At 41.3% G+C, this 22737-nt stretch overlaps 5 protein-coding genes across 10 annotated transcripts; 3 read left to right on the plus strand and 2 right to left on the minus strand.

Moving 5' to 3' along the window:
• Nucleotides 1-115: 115 nt before the first annotated feature.
• On the minus strand, nucleotides 116-1375 carry LOC131451671 (peptidyl-prolyl cis-trans isomerase-like). Its single transcript, XM_058622319.1, has one exon. It carries the CDS (start codon nucleotides 1043-1045, stop codon nucleotides 554-556), a length of 492 nt encoding a protein of 163 aa, XP_058478302.1. The 5' UTR covers nucleotides 1046-1375; the 3' UTR covers nucleotides 116-553.
• Nucleotides 1376-1568: 193 nt separating this feature from the next.
• Nucleotides 1569-5749, plus strand: txndc9 (thioredoxin domain containing 9). Of its 2 annotated transcripts, none has more exons than XM_058622318.1 (5): nucleotides 1569-1669; nucleotides 3264-3470; nucleotides 3718-3836; nucleotides 4463-4717; nucleotides 4808-5749. In XM_058622318.1, exons 2-5 carry the CDS (start codon nucleotides 3297-3299, stop codon nucleotides 4923-4925), a joined length of 666 nt encoding a protein of 221 aa, XP_058478301.1. In that variant the 5' UTR covers nucleotides 1569-1669; nucleotides 3264-3296; the 3' UTR covers nucleotides 4926-5749. The 2 variants fall into 2 exon arrangements, with proteins under 2 accessions (XP_058478301.1, XP_058478300.1); XM_058622317.1 differs by lacking the exon at nucleotides 1569-1669 and adding an exon at nucleotides 2741-2884.
• Nucleotides 5750-5963: 214 nt separating this feature from the next.
• Nucleotides 5964-7940, minus strand: mrpl30 (mitochondrial ribosomal protein L30). The gene is made up of 5 exons (XM_058622320.1): nucleotides 7641-7940; nucleotides 7175-7258; nucleotides 6698-6844; nucleotides 6370-6443; nucleotides 5964-6233 (listed from the first exon to the last, which is right to left on the minus strand). The coding sequence occupies exons 1-5, from the start codon at nucleotides 7680-7682 to the stop codon at nucleotides 6101-6103; spliced, it is 480 nt and encodes a 159-aa protein (XP_058478303.1). The 5' UTR covers nucleotides 7683-7940; the 3' UTR covers nucleotides 5964-6100.
• Nucleotides 7941-8318: 378 nt separating this feature from the next.
• Nucleotides 8319-11364, plus strand: mitd1 (MIT, microtubule interacting and transport, domain containing 1). Of its 3 annotated transcripts, none has more exons than XM_058622314.1 (8): nucleotides 8319-8457; nucleotides 8902-9050; nucleotides 9150-9251; nucleotides 9616-9752; nucleotides 10215-10301; nucleotides 10385-10497; nucleotides 10576-10636; nucleotides 10745-11364. In XM_058622314.1, the coding sequence occupies exons 2-8, from the start codon at nucleotides 8906-8908 to the stop codon at nucleotides 10847-10849; spliced, it is 750 nt and encodes a 249-aa protein (XP_058478297.1). In that variant the 5' UTR covers nucleotides 8319-8457; nucleotides 8902-8905; the 3' UTR covers nucleotides 10850-11364. The 3 variants fall into 3 exon arrangements, with proteins under 3 accessions (XP_058478297.1, XP_058478298.1, XP_058478299.1); XM_058622315.1 differs by having other exon boundaries at nucleotides 8326-8457; nucleotides 8837-9050; XM_058622316.1 differs by lacking the exon at nucleotides 8319-8457 and adding an exon at nucleotides 8494-8706 and having other exon boundaries at nucleotides 8837-9050.
• Nucleotides 11365-14561: 3197 nt separating this feature from the next.
• cracdla (cracd like a) lies at nucleotides 14562-22523 on the plus strand. Of its 3 annotated transcripts, none has more exons than XM_058622887.1 (10): nucleotides 14562-14800; nucleotides 16654-16707; nucleotides 17043-17190; nucleotides 17279-17414; nucleotides 17500-17661; nucleotides 18850-19089; nucleotides 19179-20409; nucleotides 20674-21488; nucleotides 21935-22055; nucleotides 22163-22523. In XM_058622887.1, exons 2-10 carry the CDS (start codon nucleotides 16659-16661, stop codon nucleotides 22348-22350), a joined length of 3090 nt encoding a protein of 1029 aa, XP_058478870.1. In that variant the 5' UTR covers nucleotides 14562-14800; nucleotides 16654-16658; the 3' UTR covers nucleotides 22351-22523. The 3 variants fall into 3 exon arrangements, with proteins under 3 accessions (XP_058478870.1, XP_058478871.1, XP_058478869.1); XM_058622888.1 differs by having other exon boundaries at nucleotides 17046-17190; XM_058622886.1 differs by lacking the exon at nucleotides 14562-14800 and having other exon boundaries at nucleotides 16448-16707.
• The last annotated feature ends 214 nt before the right edge of the window (nucleotides 22524-22737 follow it).

Here is a 22737-nt window from a genome sequence, read left to right on the forward strand (position 1 = left end):
GAAGTCTCATGTCGATAAAGTAATTATTAAACACGAAAAGGCAGTAGAGAAGGTTGCACCGTGAGGCGTAGCTGTCTGTCACAACTAAATCATTAAGCACTAAATTATGACAATTTTCAGAAAATAAAAGATACCAGAAGATGTTTGTGATGTTGACAACATCGATTTATTCATTTATTTATTGGGGGATAAAATTTAATATTTAGTCCATAAAACAACAAAAAACTGGACTTTCGTTTAAATTTTGCCAACCTGTAGATTTAGATTATCTTTAACATTTCCAACAACGACTGACACGTCAAGAACACATTTTATTTGGTGTCCTTTTATTGTGCTGTTCCCTCCATGACATAAATGTGTCAAGAAGTCAGTGAATATCTTCCAACTAACATCACTGGAGTCACCGTCATGGATAACGGTAGTACTGGTAATTTTTTTGTCCCCCACTAAACACACTGCTTATTGGTTTTAAAAAAAGCAAACTTGAGAATTTTGAGGCAGGGAGTCACAAATTCAGCAGCAGTTGAAAATGTTGCAGGAACAGTGCAGGATCTCAGAGCTGACCACAGTCTGCGATGGTGATTTTAGATTTAGTTTGGCCAGAGGGTGAACTTAAACCATCCATCTTCTTCATTACTTCCATTCCCTCTACTACGGAGCCGAACACCACGTGTTTCCCGTCAAGCCACGATGTCGGCGTGAAGCAGATGAAGAACTGGGATCCGTTGGTATTTGGTCCGGTGTTGGCCATGGACAGGACAAGGCTAGAGTGCTTCAGGACAAAGTTCTCATCGTCAAACCTTTGGCCGTAGATTGACTTTCCGCCACTTCCATTGTGGTTGGTGATGTCCCCGCCCTGGCACATAAAGCCTGGAAGGATCCGGTGAAAAGTGCAGCCCTTGTAGCCAAAGCCCTTCTCACCAGTGCAGAGGGCGCGGAAGTTCTCCGCAGTCTTGGGCACCACATCGGCACGGAGCTCCATGACGACCCGGCCAAGGGGTTCATTGCCAACTGTGATGTCGAAGAAGACTTTGGGGTTGGACATTTCTGCAGACGGAACAGAGATGGAGGACTGTGTTGGGTTCTCAGGTGAATTTAAGGAAGTATTGAAAAACCCAATGTTAAGTACAACTGCAGCCACACCCAGCTGAATCTTTATTAGTTAGCCGAAGGCGGCTGAACTTGACTGAGTTCAGTTTGGAGACGTTTCAACCAAGAGGTTCTGACTAACTGTTGAAGAATTCCAGGTATTCCGCCTATGAAAGCTGTAAACCTGTCTAGAGAGTCTGTAAACTAAACAAGCAAATAAGATTTAAAAAAAAAAAAAAACCTTTCCATGTGGACGGGCCCTTATTTAAACCATGTTTTAAACGCGCCCAGGGAAACACGCACCAAGACACGCCCTCTGGAGAAACACGCCCACTCGATGCTGATTGGGTCACATGTTAAATTACAGACAGTACAAAAATAAAGAGAAAATGAATAATATATGAATGGCAATTCATAAGAAGAAAAAATGACACAGAACAAAACATTATTACTCGTTGAAATGGTTAAAGTGTGGGTTTGTGTGTGTGTGTGTGTGTGTGCGTGTGTGACATCACTGGGCCTGCGGTGTCGTCATTTCCGGGGTGACGGTTAGTATTTCGCGCACGGAGCAACGGAGCAGGTAATCATTTATCGACAGTTTGGTTGCGATTTACCCGTTCTTATGTTTTTTCCACTGGTTATTAGTTACTGTCACACATACATGTGGAGCATTTTGCTTCTATGCCACTGTGAACGCTAATGTCCCCGAGACTGGCAAGGCTAATGTTAGCTACTTAGCTTGGCAGGTTATGGTCGTATCGGGAAGTGTGGCAATGTTTCTCCCCGATTGCTTGCACAAGTCAGTCTTTATAACCACCTGTCGGACAAGTGTTGTGTATTTATGAGTCGCAATTTGAAGTAGTATGATAAATACATTGGTTAAGAAGAGAGTGACACCCTAACTTCATAGCGTAATTAAGCTAATAGCCAGCAGAAACGAGGCGTGTCGTGTGGTTACTATGGCTTTGTCTCCAGCTGACTGAAGCAGTCTAGATACTCTCAGCGTATCGTTTACGTTTGCGTTACTGTTATATCGATCCTTAATTCACACCAGAGGCATCGTTAGACTCTGGTGTCAGTGTGTTGTGACGATACACCCTAATCTACCTAAATTCGGTTCGCTTATGTAGACTTGTCAGAATAGGGATGATATAATGCTCAGTATCGGTGTTTGTCCATACTGAAAATCAAAATCGCTAGATTAGATACAAGAAGATAACAAAGATAACATTTAAAATGCAATACAACAACAAAAATCCCGTATATTGCATGCTTCACTATGCACAGACTGTAAAAATGTAAATATAAATCAGCAACAGCATTTTAGCTGAGTCATGTTGTTTATTTCATCATTATGGGAGAAGAATATGTGTGACACAGTTACAAATGATGCCTATGAAATGGCACAAATGCGTTGTTAACCGCTTCATAGTTTAAAATGACTGTATCGGACTGATATCTGTAGATATTTGGCTTTGTGATATCAATAACAGTATTGGATGAGACTTCAGAATATGTGCACAAATATAGAGGAATGTACTCGGGTTGCCACAGCAACCATGCTACAGATTTACACTTGTCAGATAAAAGGCAAAGGTGTAATGAAGTAATCGCTCACACTGCATTTACTAAGAGAAATTATACTTTGTAGTTGAGATGTAAAGGAGCAACTTTGCTGAGGAATATTGAACTGCATTGAAGGAGAACTTGAAGCTGATAGAGAAACTTCAAACTGACGCAAAGGAGAGTAAAGGGCAACAGAGAGGAGAAGAGGGGTTGATTTAAAATTCAGAAGGTATTCTTCTCCCTTGTGTCCTCTTCTGTTACACCAACTGTCATGTCCTCCCACACAACATCCATGAACCTTCTCTGTCGTCTTCCTCTTCTCTTCCTACCTAGCAGTTCCATCTTCAATATACTTTGTCCAATATAATCACTATTCCTCCTCTGCATGTGACCAAACCATCTCAACCTTGACCTCTCTTATTTTATCTCCAAGCCGCTCAACCTGAAATGTCCCTGCTCATTTGTTTGAGAAGGAAGACAGTAATTCAAACACCTTCACCAACCAAGCGATTATAAAAGTTTAAAACCAGAAAATGATTATACGCCGATAACTCTCTGTGACTGATGAATTGTTTTCAGCTTACTTTACCCGTTATGTGTCCCTGCAGGTTCTGATACGGTGTTGCACTTACGAGACAACCATGGAAAACCAACAAATGGACATCTTAACAAAGGTGTTGGAGCAGTCGGCCAAGCTGGTGGAGGAGAAGGTGGATGCTCAGATCTCCAAACTGAATGATATGGATGAAGATGATTTGGAGAGGCTGAAGGAGAAGCGGTTAGAGGCACTGAAAAAAGCCCAGAAACAGAAGCAGGTATGTGGGACTTTACCTTTCAAACAATTAGAGACACCTGCACTTTTAACTGGAATGTACCACATCCAAGGATTTTGTATAGTTTTTGTCCTTTTCCACTCAGTTTTTGAAGCCCAGTCTTGTAAACATCTTAAGACAAGTAGATTTTTCAGAGGGAAGATGGTTCACAGCAACATTAAAATTAAAAGCAAAGTTTCTATCTTGTTGTAGATATTGACTCACCTACAGTATGTTTGCTATTTTTCAGGACTGGTTGTCTAAAGGCCACGGGGAGTACAGAGAAATCTCAAGTGAGAAGGATTTTTTCCCTGAGGTCAAGGACACCAAGAATGTTGTCTGCCACTTCTATAGAAATTCCACTTTCAGGTACATCAATTGTTTTTTGTTTTTTTTATATAAACAAACTGATGAAAAACTGAGAAATCTTAATTTGAAGATAAAATAATAAGCAATACAAAAATATTAGTCAATTCACTGATAAATTAGTTTACAGTACCAATAATAGATGAATCGTTTCAGTCATTTCTCAAACAACTGTTCCATTTTTACCCAGTTTCAGCCTTTTAGAGGTTAAGTGTGAAAACAATAGTTTTTCCTTCTAATAAATCAGATAAAAATAAAGAGGCATTGATTGGAGTGTTAACAAAGTTATTCAGTTTAGGACGAGCAAAGAAACGAGAAAATACACAAATTTAAGAAGCCGAAATCGCAGAACCCGGTTTTGTTATTAGTCGTTAGTAGTATCGCTTAATGGATGCAGCTCGTGTCTGTTTCATGTAGAAGTAAAGTGGAAAAAATAATCAGTAATGAAAATAATTGCTTAGTTGCCGTGTCAGAAGTACTTTATTATCCCTGGGTAAAATGTGTGCTTTTGTTCAGCTCCTCCATCTAAGACAGAAAAATAACAGAACTCACATAATTCACTTAAGAATAAGTATTATACACGGTTTTAAGAAGAAACTGAATCAAATTTGATACTTTTTTTTTTATAGATGTAAGATCATCGACAAACACTTGGCCATCTTGGCAAAGAAGCACGTGGAGACCAAATTCATCAAACTGAACGCAGAGAAGGCCCCGTTCCTGTCAGAGAGGCTGCGGATCAAGGTCATTCCTACTCTGGCTCTGGTGGTCGACGGCAAAACGAAGGACTACGTGGTTGGATTCGGCGACCTGGGAAACACAGACGAGTTTTCCACAGAGATGCTGGAATGGAGGCTTGGCTGTGCAGATGTCATTAACTACAGGTGAGACACAACAGGTCTCACACATTTGTTTTACATTGGAAATATAAACTTTCCCTAATTTCTACTTCGGCTCTTTTTGTCCTGTGCCAGTGGTAACCTGATGGAGCCCCCCACAGCGTCGCATAAATCGGGCACGAAATTTACGAAGTTGGAGAAGAAAACCATCAGAGGACGAGGCTACGAGTCGGATTCAGACTCTGATGACTGAAAAGCACCGACGGTCACCTGGTTTTCTTTCTAGGGCTACCTCATTCAAAGAATAAGAGTTCAGCAGAAAAAAAGCCCACTTTAGTTTTCTTTCTACGGTTACCCCTCTCCACGTCGGTAACCTATTTAATTTAGAAAATTATGATTGATTTGGCCTTATTTTCTTATTTTTGTCATGTCTTTATGTCACATTCAAAAGGCCTTTAGGCCATTTGTTGAGATGTGTAGGTTGTAATGATAATATTAAAAAGGTCTATTTTTAAGTCACTTATAGAAAAGGAGCAGGTGGCTGTTTTACAAGAGCAGAATTAAAAGTCCATTGTTTTAAGAATCAGTGACAGCAGATTGTGCACTACAGGTTTTCTTACTTATTGGTGTAAATAAGCCTCTGCTCTAAAATGCAAAACATACACTGTGACTGTTTTGTCCATTTGGGCTACTGTAGAAACAATGAATCACAAAATGGTGGCCTCTATAAAGCAAGTTTCTTTAAGAAATCAGTTGATGGATTTTAACGCGTAACCCACTGACCTGGAGTCAAGATGCTCTACCGTTGCACCACAGAGCCTGTTAAGCATATAAGCCAACAGAGGCTTGTTGCGTGAATGGGGTGAAGTGTGACATCTGATTGCCTTGTTTCTTGTAAAGTTATTAAGTTTTTATTCTGTGTGTTTCCATGTAACCGTTTGTCTCATCATATCATACAAATAATGCGAGTGCCAAGATCTTCCTGAAGCAACATTAATACATTTTCACGAAACACAACTTTTTTCTTGTAGCAAGAGTGACTCAACTAATGCAAACTTATTAAAGAGTATAAACCAAGTCTTTGCTCCTGTGTTTTTTTCTACATTGCTTGTATCTGGTGGATGGGGGAAAAACATTAAAATAGATATCTTATAATAAATTTCAGAGTTTACAGCATCAGATGTTTGTTTTTTTGTGATTCAAAGATGTTTCTATGATTGACAATGTGGTTAAAACAAACCGAATATCCTAAATAACATTTTCTGAGTAAAATCCAGAATCCGTTCAAATATGCAAGTCAGGGTTTTTTTATTCAGCAAAACTTTTTCCTGCTTCATTCGTCAGAACACGAGTTTACTGAAGGATCTTTAACAACTTACTGAATGTTTACATATGTACAATTGGAGGATTAAATTGTTGAGAGTGCTGTTAAGATTCGATAGCCTTGGGATCTGCAGGTTGGAGAAGACGATGGACGATCAGCTCTCCTTTGCTGTTGATGTAGGTGTCGGCCATGTCTTGTTCAGTGGGGAGTCCATAGGGAGTCTTCAGAGGCTGGATCCTGAATAAACCAGAAACAATGACACACACACACATAGAAAGAGGGAAATTACATGAACAGTCCTTTTCTGCGTCCCTTCAATAACCAGATATAGATGCGAGTTATTGGGTATTTTACTGGTGCACACTACTCTTACCTCACCAGGTGCTTGACAAATTTCAGTTGGCTGTTGACAGCAGGTGTGTTTTTGTGAATCACGGGGGCATGTGCCTAAAAAGACATACAGAATATTACACCTTCAATAGAATTTGACTGGTGACAAACAGATACTTGAGGCTCCAGCGCGTAACTTTCGCTGTTGTTGCTGTTAATATTCTGCCTATGGTTGGTTTCCACGAACAGAAATGTCATATTATTTGTATGCTGCTGTCCTTCATCTGGAAACAGGCTCTGTCCACTAAGTTGTTGTTAGAAAAATAAAAAATAAAATAATCAGGGGCTTCAAACAAAAACAACGGTCTTACCTTTTCTAATCCCAGATGCTTCACCATCTCTTTCTCCCAGTAAGGTCTCCGCATCACACTTTTGATTCGAGTCACGATGTGCAGTTTGTGAGGCTGCTCTGGATCCCCTCCATATTTCCCATGCTCTTTCGATCTATCCGCAAAAAACTGCGAAGGAAAGCAGAGAATGAATACCGAGCATATAAACTCTTCAAATGTTCATGAATGCTGAACAAGGAAAGCATTGTTGCTTTACATGGCTGGACAGATTAATCTGTCAGAATATGAGTGAGGGATACAGTGATCATGCACATGAAAATGTCCGATTCATTCCTCCACCTCCAATCACTCCTTACTAAACACCTCCACAAAAACACTGGAAGTCATTGTTGTGAAACTGGGACTTCACACACCAGCTATTTTTCCACACAATTTAATATTCACTCATGGCATTCAGCACTAAAAGAGGACTTTAGCAACTGTTGACTTTATCATTACCTCTTTTGGGATTCTTGATTTGGAGAATTTAGTGCGTGCAGACACAAACCAGGGGCATGGTAAAAGTGTGGCATCTTTTAGGATCTGTAAAACACACAGATGAGACAAACTTAAAAACAAAGGCAAGAGATAAAGGGTATTTTGCTTCCCACGAGTGAAGAACACAAATATACTGTAATATGATTATATGAATAGAGAAATCCTGCACTGTTAACTTTTTACGGACGTTTTGTTTTCTTCAGTACGACTTACAATTGCGATGTATCACTGTATGATTGTCTTGCAATATATTGATTATCACAGAATCGTTGTATCATAATATTGGTATCGTGAGCCATGTATCGCATATCGTATGGTATCGTGAGGTACTCCACCCCTAGGTGTAAACACGAAGATAATAATCTCATATTAAAGTTTATATCATTTTGTGTGTATTGGCTGAACTGTGTCCGTTTGAAGATCTTACCTTGGTTGATAAAGAACTTAAACCACGACAGACACCTGACATATTTGCTTCTGTCCTCTCTTTTTCTTCAGTATGACTGATGCCAAGGTTACAGACCAACGACCGTCGAACACACGCGTAAATACCAAACTTACTGGACTAAGCGCATCTAAAACAAACAAACTCGGAAACAAATACAAATACACGTAATTCACACGCGTGTTTCATTTAAGAACTGAAACAAAACCGACTTTATACAGAGTTCACGTTATTTTCATCCACCATGATTGTCCCAAACGGAAATGAAAATGTGTTACTGTGAAATTGCACCGATATGACAAATATTAGCTATATAGTGTTCCTACAGTTTTTGTGTGTGTGTGTGTGATTTTAAACTGTCGAGGGATGTGTAATTTAACGTGCGTATTTAAATGTACATTTAATGTTGTGTTTTTCAAAAAACAGTTGTACTCAGTAAAACGCCGTTAACAAACTCTCCAGTGGTGGAACTTTGTGGAACCTGTCCACTTTGAACCTGCGCAATTTACTTAGTATTTACGGTAATCAACAACAGCTCCTCCAGTATAGAAGTATTCGCATGTATTTCTTCATACCGCCACATGTTTTATTAATTGTATTTTTATGTTATCCTAACATTTTATTTTAAAAAAGCCAAATCTAGGTAACACTAGTCGTTTCAGTGCATTTACCGTAACAAGTGTAATACTGAGGCCCTTCAAATATAGGATCGTCTGTTTTGACTACGAGACTCTGCCGGACGTATTTTTGCGACGCACTTGTGAAATAACCAGGAAGGGGGGTACTTTTCTAACAGTAGGTGAGTAATAACTCTCTTTTACTCCTATTTTTTCACTAAAATGTATACTTTGTCATCCAGTGAAACGTAACGAACCTCGCGATGTTTTCTATTTATGTTTCGGCGAAAGTGTTCCGTTTTTTTGCGACGTAGTTGAGAAATGCTCTTCTGTATACACGACTTATAAGGAGTGGTTGTTTGATTTGCTGTTTTTCTTTTACCATCTTCAACCAAGTAGTCCATTTCCATCTGAATTTTTGCATCAACAAGGTATTCCACTTAATATTACTGTAAACAATACGTCCAAATAAGGTGATATTCATGATATTATTCTTAAATTAAAGGCGTATTTTCCTTTAAAACATATTCCCTCTAAGTAAATACAAACTCCTTTCCCCAGAATCATATCAACCCATTCACCCATGAGGAAACAGAATTAACAAGAACAATATCAACGTTTGACAGGACAATGGCAGAGAACAATGTGTCAGGGATGGAGACGTCTGCCATCGCTGTGCTGAAACGGGCGGTGGAGCTGGACCAGAGCAGTCGCTACCAGGAGTCTCTGGTCTGCTACCAGGAGGGAATCAGTCTGCTGATGGACGCGCTGAAAGGTCTCCTGTCTCTCCCCGGCAAATGTTGGAAAAACTCTCAAGACATGGATCATCTCATTTATGTCTTGTTTTTTTTGTTTTTGTTTTCTGTGTGTGCAGCTGTGAAAGACGATTCAAAGAGAGATTACTACAGAAAGAAAATAAAGGCCTACATGGACAGAGCAGAGCAAATCAAGGCTCTCGTTAACCAGATGAAAGAAGGTAAGTACATGTCGCCACCACTGAAGGTTGGAGCTCAAGTCAGGAGAAATAGCTTAGAGATGACTTAAAACAGGGCCAGATCAGCCTATCACAAATATATTAACTATTATTAGAGAGATAATCCTGCAAAAAATATCCAAATAGCATTAATCCTGCCCTGTTCTCAGACTGCCTGTGTGACATATAAAATACTTAGTTGAAATTTGAATAGTTCAAGTGAAAACTTTCAAAATTTTACTGCATCATTTTCACTAATATTGCGGTTATTTAGCAGTTAAATTGAGGCACGCGGCTAACCAGCAGTTTAGTGATAGAGGATGAGATTCTTCCTCTGATTTGTCATTTCCCCCCGCTGTGCTGTCAGATGGGAAGTACCATGAGCAGATTAAAATATCAGAGGACGCCACTGGTTACAGCTACGCGGTTCTGTTCAAGCCGTACATCAGCAGTTCACTGTCAGAAGTCTGGGTGGAGGATCCATATATACGACACACCCATCAGGTACCTTTTTAAAGATTTATTCCTCTTTGTTTCAAGCTGGATTTTGGCAAATGTTTCTTTTATTATTAAGGATTATCAAGTATTTCATTAGTTTCATGTCTAATAATAACTGAGACAAAGAGCTCTAAGGGATTAATCAGGTTTTCTGTATTGAATTGGCTCAACCTTTACATTCCTATTGTGAACAAACTTTGTTTCGATGACATCTAAGTAACATTAGATTAGATTAGGTAAGACTTTACTGATCCCACAGTGCGGAAATTCACTTACAGCAGCAGGAGGGTCAGAGTCAGACACGTGACATATAGGAAAAATACGTATAAAATAAGTACTATAAGAATACAAATGTTGAATCCCTATTTTGTCCAGACTGTCCTGGCCAAATTTGAAAATGATCGTAAAGTGAATAAAGTGTTATAATAATAAAACCAAAATCACCTGAAACCCTTCTCTCTTCTGCAGTTGTACAACTTTTTGCGTTTCTGTGAGACGCTGCTAAAGGCCGACTGCGCGTTGAAGAGCGTCCACCTCGTCACTTCTCAGGATGAAGTAAGATACTCGGAGGTCAGACTCTGTAGTGAACTCACACATGGTCAGTTTGTGATTTCATGGTCTTCCTCTTTGTCCTGCAGGCAAACGGCGACCAACAGAGTGGCGCTTTGTCCGCACTGAAAGACAGTCTGAGCGGTCATGGAGTGACACTGGACCTGCAGTTCTCTACCACCATCCACGACAGAGAAATAAGGTGCCGCTGAGCCACAGTCGCTCTCGTTTCTCGTTATTTTGTGGCAGTAATCTTCACTTTTTCACTTTGTGTTTGTAGGTTTGACAATGGTTGGATCATCAAGATCGGGAGAGGCTTGGATTACTTCAAGAAGCCTCAGGTGAGTTTTCATAGTAATGAGTTCATTCATCAGGAGCTGGGCGTGTGTGTGTGTGTGTGTGTGTGTGTGATTGTGTGTGTGTGTCAACACGTTTCTGTGTTTCCACAGAGTCGGTTTTCTATCGGTTGGTCCGACTATGACTTCAGGCCGTGTCACGAGACGACGGTGGACATTTTTCACACCAAACACACAAAAACACAACGCGACTCCTGACACTTTACGATGTACTGTTTTTATAACAGTCAAGGGACTTTATTCACACACCTGCCTTTTAAACGGTACAAACATTCAATGACAATATATCAAGCTACAGTATGTATATGAGAATTTATTTCAATATGAGTTCAATGTTTGTTTTGCCTCAGATGTTTGAAATGTTTCTCTGTTTAATAAGTGATGTTTTTTATCTATAATTTGTCATTGTATCACAATAATTATTGATACTGACTGATTGGAAGCTTTTATTGTGATGTACTGTTATTGATTTGCCTTCAATCTCACTCAGGTTGAACCCCACGACACTGCAGAATTTTATTTTTTATTTTATTGCCACATTTGTGTGTCTTAAATATGAGTGACAGTACAGTGTAATATTCTGTTTGTCTGAAGTGGATTCTTAAAGGATTCTTTTCCCCGCCCTGTTTGAGTTGACCATGCTGCCACCTGGTGGAAAGTTTAATAAAATGTAATATAATATAATACATATTAAATGTGCTTTTATCAGATCATTTTACTGTATAAGGTTTTTGTGTTTTTTTAGTTGCACGGTCGAGGTAACTTTACTAGTTACTTTATATTTAATGTTTTTTTTTATTTAGAATACGGCCTAATTAAAACCTGCTTATAAGTCATTGTAAATTTAAGTTTAATATGTTTGAAAATATGTCAAACTAACATAAAAGCGGGGAAAAACAACAAAAAGAAATAAAACAGATTAATCAAATAAATAAGTGACAAGTTAGTGTATACTAGTGTAGTGTAGTTATTCCTTGTTCTTGCTTATATAAATATATAACACAAAAACATCTTCAATTGTATTCTAGCTGTAATCATTTTCAACATAAACACTTAATTATAATTATTTTACTAATATACATATAATCTCTTTTTCTTTCATTTGAATTCCTGGGAGTCTGGTTTTATTTTGATATTCAGAATGAATTCTCTTTCCTTTTTAAATATTGACAGAAAAGCCATTGAATCATATTAAAGAAATGTACATACATATATATGTATATATATATATACATATATATGTGTATATATATATATATATATATATATATATATATATACAACATAGGGAGAGAGAGAGAGAGATTATTTTGTTGTTTTGAAATCCAAATTTAGTGCCACTTTTGTGAGTTTACTGACCTCTGTGGTTAAAAAACTATGATTAATGGAACTTATAGTGTTTATTTTGTATCACTAATATACAAGCAGTGGCTACTGTGAGGTGGTGGGAGGAAGAGTGCCCGTCAAATATCGGCCCATCAAATGTCAATGGGGATTGTTTATTTGTTTGAACAGTAACGGTGCTGTGATCGGATTATCTATTGGCCTTAATCTTCGATATGCACAGTCCTCGTCTGGGCTCCGAGAGAGGGGGGAAAAATTATAATCCATCAGGGACAAAAAAAACCCACATAAACCAGAGACAACCATAACTACATCAATCATCCTTTATTATTCCCCCGAGATGAAAGACAATTGAGCACATATGGACACAAGTCTCTTCATTACATATCAGCTCTAATCACATTCAAAACTGGGATTTACCTGCATGTATATTGCCCTGTATGTAAAGACACATTTACACTATGAATTAGTAGGATTATTAGCTCTTGCTTGACCTGGGGGGGAAATTGAACGGGCAACCGTCCAGTTACAAGCCCAATTCCTGTCCACTGGGCTGTTATTGCTATAATCAAATAAAATACAAATAAACAAAAAATCCTCTCTTCCTTTGGAGAGAGCATGTGCACGTCACACACACATGTAACCCCTCGGTTTCGCTAGGCCGGGGACATACAGTAACACACGTCCAGAGTAGGGATGGGAATTGGTATCGGTCAGTATCAGTCAGTATCTGTCGGTATCTGTGGGTATCCGTCGGTAGTGGTCGGTATCTGTCGGTATCAGTCCACTGGTCAAAATCAGTGGAGCGTTATCGGGCAGATCCTATTTCATAAATGGTCTAGAATGACTGTATCAGACTAATATCGGAAATTGGTAGATACTCGATTTTGGGATACTGGTATCGGTATCGGACACAAAAATGTGGCATCGTCTCATCCCTCTAGTCCAGACACAAAAGTGTGGATGTAAAGGATTCCTCTCCACTTCCTGCTGCCATCTCTCCTCCCTCCTCCCTCTCACTGTAGCCCAGTGGCCCAGATAAAAGTTATTATTTCAACATACACATGTGGGATGTGTCTTTGTCTCCCTGCAGGACTGTATACATATATACATACAGCACATTTTACAGAGATGACAAACGAATCGGTGACCTTGACAGTGTTTCCCGGATCCGTAACACAATGAAAGACAACAAATATAACGCCCAAAATAACTCTTGTTTGTATGAATGGGAGTAGTGAGGGGCGGGGGCAGGAAAAGTAGGTCATCTCAGGATGAAAGCAATGTTTTGGTAGTTACACAGACGTCCACAGGGGGTGATGGAAGTGAACACAATATATTTGATATTTGTACACTATAAAACTATTCTATAAAACCGTGCCAGCGTCAAGCTAAGACTAAAGGAGTATCAGGCTATTACATATTGTATTTGTTGTTATTGTTGCAAATGTAGGAAATTGTTGAAAAATGTTGATCGTGTTCCCCGAAACTCGAAATGATGACAAATGTCTTGTGTTAATGATTTATTTGTTCTATGGAGCAAAGAAACCAGAGTCAACCATATTTAAAAAACCTGTTTTCATTATTTTTAAATAAACTCTCAAACAGATTAATTTAGTAATTCTTATTCAGCTACTACTTATGTCTAATCAGCCAATCAGGTGGAACCGACTCTGTGCGTTCAGGCTTACAGACGTGGTTAAGATAAGAAAAGGGTGATTTAAGTGACTTTTATCCCAGCATGTTGTTGATACCAGATGGACTGGTCTAAGTATTTCAAAAACTGGGGGTGAATGTTTGACGTAGTCCCGGAAAACACATGGAGAACATGTAAACTCCTCACAGAAAGATCTCAGTCAAAACTGGGATTCAAACCACAAACCTTGTGGCTGTGAGGCACCAGGATTTACCACTGGGCCACTGTTTCGTCCCGACTTTGCTTTCACACACACCCACACACACACATTGTCATGTTCCGTTGTCCATGTCATTTTATTGTGAAATTCCCCTTTTATTTTGAAGTATTTTGAACTTTTTACTTACCACCGTCCTGCATTTGGGTCCAGTCCAGTACTTACACACACACACACACACACACACACACACTGGTTTCCGTGACTTCAGAGGACATTACATACTCTAACCTCTAACCACAATTACTCCTGACCTAATCCTAATCTTAACCCTAACTTTGACCTAACTTTAAAACACGTCTTCACTCGACATGATTTTTGTCCCCATAATGTGAGTGTGTGAGCAGATTTAGGTCCCCACAACATAAGGACTACCAGTTACACACACACACACATGTGCAGTGATTCCCCTGTAATTCCTGTATGAACGTCCTCTTTCCAACCGGAGCTTCTTTCTTTTTTTTCTCCCTCTACTCTCATTTCTGGGCCTAAAATCAGGTTAGCGTTTTATAAGGAGCTTAGCGCAAAGGGCCACAGTGTGCCACTAATGTAATAGAGTATCTCTCTCTCTCTCTCTCTCTCTCTCTCTCTCTCTCTCTGTGTGTGTGTGTCATTCTCCTCTGTCCTCTTTTCTCCTTGTGCATTCACTTATCCTGTCATGAAGTGACCTTCCCTCCCTCTCTCTCTCTCTCCCTGCTGGTTTCTCTTTCTTCCTCCACTTCCCTCTCTGTCTGCTTCTCCCTTCATCTGCAGATGTGCATGACGCAAAACCCTGAGGTTTAAACATTAAGGACAGGGGACATGCCACTGACACAGGACAACTCAGCGTAGAGAGGAGGACCAGTGCTGCTGCTGCTGCTGCTGCCGCTGCTGCCGCTGCTGCTGCTGTTGGGTAAATCCACTCATTTTGTTTTCTACTGCACAGTGAAGTGAAGTTTGAGAAGGAGAAGTTCTGTCAGGTGAATGTTTTGTGCTCTGTGATCGAGCCGCTGTAGTGGTAGATTATGTTGCTGTGAAGTCTCACAAGGATCGCTCTGGCAATGTCAATAATCCAAGAGATTATCCTTTTGTTTCTATTGTGGCTGTAGTTTAGCTCACTGGACGGCAAACCTCAGAGGAACAGCCTGATTCATGAACTCTCTGTGCTTGTAAATTCCAGGGACACAGCGTTTATTTCAGTCCAGTATGGCACAACATGCACCTTTGGTATTCCTGAAATCCACGTCTGAGCCAAGTAGCAACTGGTAGCGACTGAACTTCCGCTCTGAGGCCTCAAGTTTTGCCATGTTGAGGTTTTGCAACCTGAAATTCACAGATGTCTCCAGCCGTCAATCCCACTCACACGTGCCACACATCCTCTATTTGCCTCCTAACTGGAACATTGTGTTTCTATTGAAGCCTTAACTCTTTAACCTCCTGGTGGCTAATGAATATATTCTTACTTCCAGGGTGGCTACAACTGGAAAACATTTAAATACATGGTCTATGGGGCAGGGGGTCTCAAACTCAGGTGACCACAGGGGCCGCTAAACGTCTAGGGGCCGGTCATGTAGAAAAAAAAAAAACAGAAGCAAAACTATATCACAATATTCCAGCAATAATGATATGTGTGACAATAGTTCACATTATTTCAAAATAAAAGTGTTTATTTTGTACTATCTACTATCCATCTTGTAATATATAGTTCATTATAAAAAAAACATTCATGATGCAAAATTAAGCAAGTCAAGGTTATAATAGTTTGGGATTTTTCATTAGTTTTAGTTTTTATTTAGTTTTGGCTTTTTGTTTTTAAAATGAGTTAGTTTTAATTTGTTTTCAGAGCGGGTTTGTCGTTTGCTTAATTTTAGTGTAGATTTTTAATTAGTTTGGGTTTTTTGTAATATGGAGTATTTGCCAGGTGCAAGATTCAAAAAGGTCTGAAATCGAATCTTTTATAATTGCTGGAGAGAGAAAAAATAAATTCACTCTAAATTGAGGGTTATGTATGAAATTAATTCACAAAGATGAAAACTAAGCACATTTTGGCTACAATTTTTACTTTGTTTTCGAGGTTTTTTTCAAACTCTAGTTTTTATTTTTAGTTAACGAAAAAGTTTCCGTTATTTCACATACTTTCCATTAAATATAATAAATAACCGTGCTGCAAGTTTGAGACCTGTGGTCTATGGTGTGACCCGGACGAGTGATAAAAGTGCAGGGTTTTTCATGGAGAAGTGGGTGAAACAGAAAAAAAACTGTGTCTGCATTCATCAGACAGAACAGTCACCAGGGCAAGGTACAAGACAAAAGGCTGTAAAACAAAGGAAACCAGCTCCCTGCGTCCACTGACACAGATACACACACACACACACCGGATGTTTGACAGTGCAGTGTTGCATGAAAGGCAGATTGTATAGCTGTTTGACTGTGTAACCTAACTGCCGTTCATGCTTGTTTATGCTGCACTAAATGCATTTACCTCTGTATATTCTGCGTCGTGGTTGTTTCAAGGCAGATTTTCTTACACCACGCCCGACTGAGCGACAGCCAAAGGTTCGCTGTGTTCGTGATAATGCCATAAACCTTTGACCCTCAATACCAGTGTTACCTTCTTAGGCTGAAACAAGTGCATGCATGCGCATGTTTGCCAGAGAACACATGACTCGGGCCATTCACGCCTCGCCCCTACACAGTGTGACGACAACAAAAAAAAAACACTATACGCCAGAGGTAACTCCTCATAGACACTTGTCTGTTCTGCAGGACTAATGGAGTCGTCCTCTGGAGATGTAGGAGGAAGCACCGAGGACGTTCCAGGTGAGTTTATATGTACACGATGTTCTACGTAACAAAGGTGTAGTAGTGTAGAGGAAGCACCTTGGACAGATGTTATCATAAGTTAAAGGGAGTACTTGTGGAAATATTTAAATCCAGTATGCAAATTCAGAAGTCAAATCCTCCTGAAACTAAAGTTGCACAACAGGACGGATGACGGATCTCCACTCTGACATTTTTCCATGGATCGCCTTGTGTACGATCCCTATGCAAAACTGGGAGGGGGCCCCATGATGAACGACTGTTTTGTTTCTGCATTTGTGTGTTGGAGTTTGAGAGAGAGAGAGAGATGTTGTGACTTGGATCTCACCCTCTAGCAGGAAGCAAAAAGACCAAACTCAAGTCTCTGAGAACTCGTCTCTTCAAGAAGAGTGGGAGGACAGGTGAGGAGAGACACGACAAGCTCAGTCAGTCGGCCAGTGACATCACTGCGGGAGAGGAACTCGGCTCAGATGACGATTTGGCGTGAGTGCCTCGACCCTTCAGATGTTCCAGATGTCTCTGTGTGTCATTTTTTATGATCCAATCACTCACCCCGTCTCTGCTCCCTCAGATGCTCTCACAGCGTTATGGGCTCCCGAGCGTTGTCTCACGACAGCATCTTTCTGGACGATGAGGTCTTGACAGACACGGAACCGGCCCGGGTCTTATCACAGGAGAATGTCCACAGCAAGATCAAAGCTCTGCAGGTAAAAAGGCTTCTTATTCTCTGCGTTATATTCCCTCAGACAGATCCAGATTAATCTCTTAAACACCTGTGCTCTGGTTTCGTAGACGAAGCTCCAGCAGCAGAAGATGCACTTGGGGCCACCACCTCTGGTTCTGCCAGTCAGACGTCCAGAAGACGTGGGAAGCCACTTGGAGGATGACGGACTTCTGTCCGGCTCGCCCAAGATCACGGGAAGTGATGTTACATCCCAGGGAGTCTTTAGCAAGGTACTATATCGTCTCAGTACATGATACATGCTCACTTATCTGCAGGATTGACTGGTTCTTTAAGGAGAAGTGTGTTTAGATACTCAGATACTCCACTCCGAGACTAGGACTAGGAATGAGAAGCTCCAACATCATGCTCACATGAGGCCGGCAGTTGTTCTTGAGCAATAATTCTATCAGCGTGTGTACGCATGTTTGCATTTGTGTACATTTCGGCTTTGAACTTCCAGTCGTCAGTTGGAAAGATACACAATCCAGCAGGGGGTTATGCAAACATACTTTTTATTTCCTATCCAGGAGTGAGCTGTGAGTCTTAGACATAAATACCATACACGATACATACAGTAGTTATAGACTGTGTCTCTCATTATTTAAATAAACACCCAAATCTTTTCGCAGACGTATTGAATAAGTCATTTGTTCTAGGGCTTGTAACTGTTTATACAAAAGTATCTCTGTTTTATGGAGCCAGTATATTGTGACGTCTTTAATAAGATAAATATCAGTTTTTATCTAATCCGTGCGACTCCTTCGGCATGTTTCCAAGATAAAGAGTTGTAAAAGATACACAGATAAGATCAGCCACGACGTCTCCACATTCTCTCCGACATTCAAACTGACGGTTTGAGTCTGAGAATAAGGATTTTGTTTAGTTTGCAGATTATCCAAAAAGGCAGGCGACTCCTGCATAAACATATGTAACAATTATTAGTCTAATTTCAATGTATTTTATTGCGTAGTTTACTGACATCAGCACAAAACTTTTCCAACACTTTTCAAATCCATAGAAATGTGTATTTCTGTTTAGGCGAAGGATTGATTTGTTTCGGAAATATTCAACACTTTAGTTTTTTGTGTATTTGTAGCGAACGGGTCGCGACCGCTCCCCATTAAACGTGACAACTTTGGCAGCAGAACGACAATTGCCAGGATCCCGCGCCGCTTTCTGATGTTATTAAACTAGGCCTTTTGTATTTGATTTAATTGAGAGATCGCCTAGTGGAGGAAATGGTGTACTGCACATAAAAGAAACCCCCACAAAAATGTATGCTATGTGTTATCAATTTATTCTAACTATTTCCCACAGTCCCGGTAAATTTTATTTCAGACATAGATTATTGCAACTGTGTGCATGTACAGGAGCCTGTAATAATGCTATTGAATAACGATTCATTTATTTATTTTCAGAACACAACCCGGCCATCCTCTCCTCCCCTCTCACCTGTCCCTGTCCCTGCTTTGGCCAAGTATGTTGCTCCGTATCCCTCCCGCCCGATTCCTGCTTCTGCGCCCTCCGTCACTGAGACCGCGCTGGACCTCAGTTCTCCAGCTCAGTTCACCCCCTGCCTGGACACTTCTGCTGCTCGCCACCGGATGTCGGTGAAACCCAGAAACCAGAGGGCGAGCACCAAGAAGAGAGTCGCTACAGTGAGTGACCACACTTACCACTCATCGAGCAACACACACACACACACACCCTTCTCTTGCCTGACTCTGCCGTCCTCTTTCTGTGTCAGACTGATTCTAGGCTTTCCTCGTACACGCCGAACAACAGCGACCACTCCGAGTCAGTGAACGAAGAAGAGCTGCCACTTTGTGTTCAAGACAAGGTGTCACTGGAAACAGATCAAGGAGAGGCTGACATTATCAACACAGCTCAACGTGCTCCTTCAAAAACCCCAGAAGTGGAACCAGTCGCGTCAGAAGCATCAGCCAAATCATCTAGTTTGACTCTTTCCCAACCGGAGCCTGCTCCTCCTAGTAGAGCGCCTCCTGTCTCCTCACATGTTCTCAGACTTAAGCCTCAAAGACCAGTGGGTGTAACATCCAGTGAACGGCCGCATTCGTCCTTTATAGAGTCCGAGCTTAAAAGTAGAAGAGAGGCAGGCTTTGAGATACAAGTTATGTCATATGAGAGGAGGAATACGCTAAAAAGAACTGAAGACTCCTCAGAGAAGCTCTCGGCAGTCGCCAGCTCGACCGTGACATTTAGGCCTTCCGCTGTTCCCCAGGAGGTCCAAGACGAGACAGAAACCACAAAAGGTTTAAAAAGACCTGCCCCGGGATCTGGATCCTTCCATTTCTCCATCACCGCTGCCAGAGAACGAGATGAAGCGATACCCCGATCAAACAGTTTTGTGGGAATAAGGGAACAAGCCGAGGCCACGCATGAAGGGAGAGAGGATAAGTCCTCTTCAAGCCAGAGGGAGAAGGAAGAGCTCAGAGACCTACAGCCCAGAGGGAGCCCCTTTCCCTTTGCTGTGGGAAGATTGAGACAAGAGGGAGCGCCACCCAAAAGTTCAGTTCTTCAATGGGATAAGAGGGGCAGCCTCACAAAATCAGAAACATCATCTGCTTCTAAAAATGCAGCTGCAGACACCGGCGGTTCAGTGGAGGTGGAGAAGAGCCAGAGGGAAGTGAAAAGGAAACTGGAAGAGGGGGAGAGGAGCCACAAGGAGGTGAAGAGGAATCAGGAAGAGGTGGAGAGGAGCCTGAAGGAGGTGAAGAGGAGCCGAGAGGAGGTGGAAGAGGCAGTGGAGGCACAAGAGGACGTCCAGGAGGAGGAAGGAAAGATGGCGTTTGGTGTCAAACTACGCACAACGTCTCAATCAAGGAGATTTCAGCGTGATTCGGCTACCAATCATCTCACCAAGCCACCATTGTGTGAAGACTACTGTGGCACACAAAACAAGCAGGAAGTCAGCGTCTCTTCTTCACCGTCCACTTCTGCAGACGTCAGAGTGACAGGTGAGTTTAAGAGAAATCCCATAAAGAGGTTTTTATCTCTGGTTCACCAAGTATGTACTCTATACTGTGCTACAAGTGCACGTTGTTCAAACTTGTAACCCATAGCTACATATAAGGTTAAATATTGCACCAGTACAATGCTTTGCCTGTGTGAGTAAATAATCTCTTTGTAGTCATCACTATGGACCTTTGTACTTATTAAAAACACCACCCATGGAAACAGTAACAGTCATGCGTATCTAACTGATCTGTATCACTCTCTAGACCCGGCCCCATCTGGCTTCTCCCTTCCAGTCAAGAACAACCTGCCATCTACAGGCGAGTCCCACGTCAGGCCTGCAGAGGTTCGAGCAACCGCGTCGGACCACAGAGACGCTGAGACCGTCCTCGCTCCTCAACCTCAAACAGCCTCATCTGAGGTTTCCTGGATGAGCCTCGCACTGGAGAAGACCAGAAGCCTGCAGCAGCTCTTCACAAGCAGATTCCCCAGAGACAAATCAGGCGCCACTCAACCAGAAGCGCAGCCGACGAATCAAACGGAGCCACAGACGTCCGCAAGTCCACCGTCGACTGATTCGGTGAAAAGTCCAACTGTCAAACCGTCACAAGTGTCAGTGCACCAGAAGACATCTGTGATGTCTCCTGCCCTGTCAAAGGCTTTTACTGACGCACAAACGTCACCATCTCATCCACATGACCAGACAAAGTCGTGGACAGCCCAGTCCTCCTTGCGCTCTTGCACACAAACTGAGTCCTCATCTCCCCTGGCACAGGGCAGTGCCACCCACTGTCTTGCACAATCTCAGCCGTCCTTAGGACAGCATGCCACGCCGTCCCAGCAACCTCCGTGGAGCAACCGAGTTCTCCAGCAAACCATTCAGCCCAGGTCCACAACTGTGGTTTCAAGCACCTCGTCGGCAACAGCTGCTCCTCCAGGAGGGCAGAAAGAAGGCAGCGTGCAGGAAAAAGAGGCTTCCTCATCCTCAGACAGACGCGCAGTGCGGGGTGGGTCAGTGAGCATGAGGGCTGCTTTTCTGGAAAGAAGGGCGGAGAGAACCTCGCCAACTGTGACCAAGGAGGTTTGTGGCTGTTGACTATGAAGATAGGTCTGATGTTTAAGTGTAGTTCTCTTGTTCGCAACAAATCCTCTCTGTACTTTTGGATTTCAATCAGTTCCAAAATGTCCTTACTCATGAATATACTGTAAATTGTACAACCACAAAAGTGGTGTTTGACATCCTTTGGTCAGATTTACCAAAGTGACACAAATTTACTAAACAAAGAAGCAGTAGACCAGCAGCTGTAGCTAAAAACAATGATTTTCTCTTTGGTGTGGGAGAGTGAGGGCTTTACCAACTTCAGATTCTGGAGGGAAAAGACTGTCTAACATGTTCTTAAATTTCTCATATTCTCTTTTCAGCAAGACAGTGTTGATAATGTGTCAATACCAATCTAACCCTTTAACTACAAGGTTTTTCTCCTGCCAGTCTATTACGATCTAACGCTTAGTTGTTTCTTTTCTCAGGTGGATTTGAAGAAAGTTCAAACCGAGGCGCAGACATTAGATGAATCTCCTGCATCGGCCAAAGCAACACCTGTCAGCACAGACACAAAACCAGAAGGAAGGCAGGGGCTAAAAGCTGCAGGTGTGTGGACACGTAATAATCATAATGACACATGGAAAAATACTAACGTAGTCAACAACATTTAAGCATGAAGCAATGTAATAGAGTTTTTTTTTGTTGTTCTTCAGAGTCAACCCCCACAGAAAGGCCACGTGAGGACAAATGGATCCGGAGAAACGTGGCCACTTCATCGCCCTCATCGTCCCCCACTCAGTCCACAACAGTCTTGCAGTCCATGTCGGGCCACGGTCAACCGTCCTGGATGGAGCTGGCCAAGAGAAAGTCGATGGCCTGGAGTGACAAGACCATGGACTGAAACACAATGAGCTGAATGTTTGATCACTAACTGTATGCTGTTTGTCTTTTAATTGTAGAAATTATGTTGAAACGTAACCTTTCCGCCGTAACTTATGAATCATGTTTTGTCAGATTCACCATTTCACAGCTGTTAATACTTTACGTTCAATAAACTTTTTTTTTGTTTTCTTACGTCTGTGAAGTTGTTTTATGTTAAGTCACATTAGACCTGAACAGACTGCACCCTTTTCTGCCTTAATATGATGAGAAAATACCTTAAATTACTTTTGGACAGTGACAATCCCAAAACTGATTACCCTTTTCCTTGTGAATACTTTTGTAATAAAGAATACATTTGTAGCAACGAAGATACCTTTTGAATTTGCAAAAAAAATTATAAAGAAAA

Source organism: Solea solea, chromosome 2 (assembly GCF_958295425.1).
Source record: "Solea solea chromosome 2, fSolSol10.1, whole genome shotgun sequence".
NCBI lineage: Eukaryota > Metazoa > Chordata > Actinopteri > Pleuronectiformes > Soleidae > Solea > Solea solea.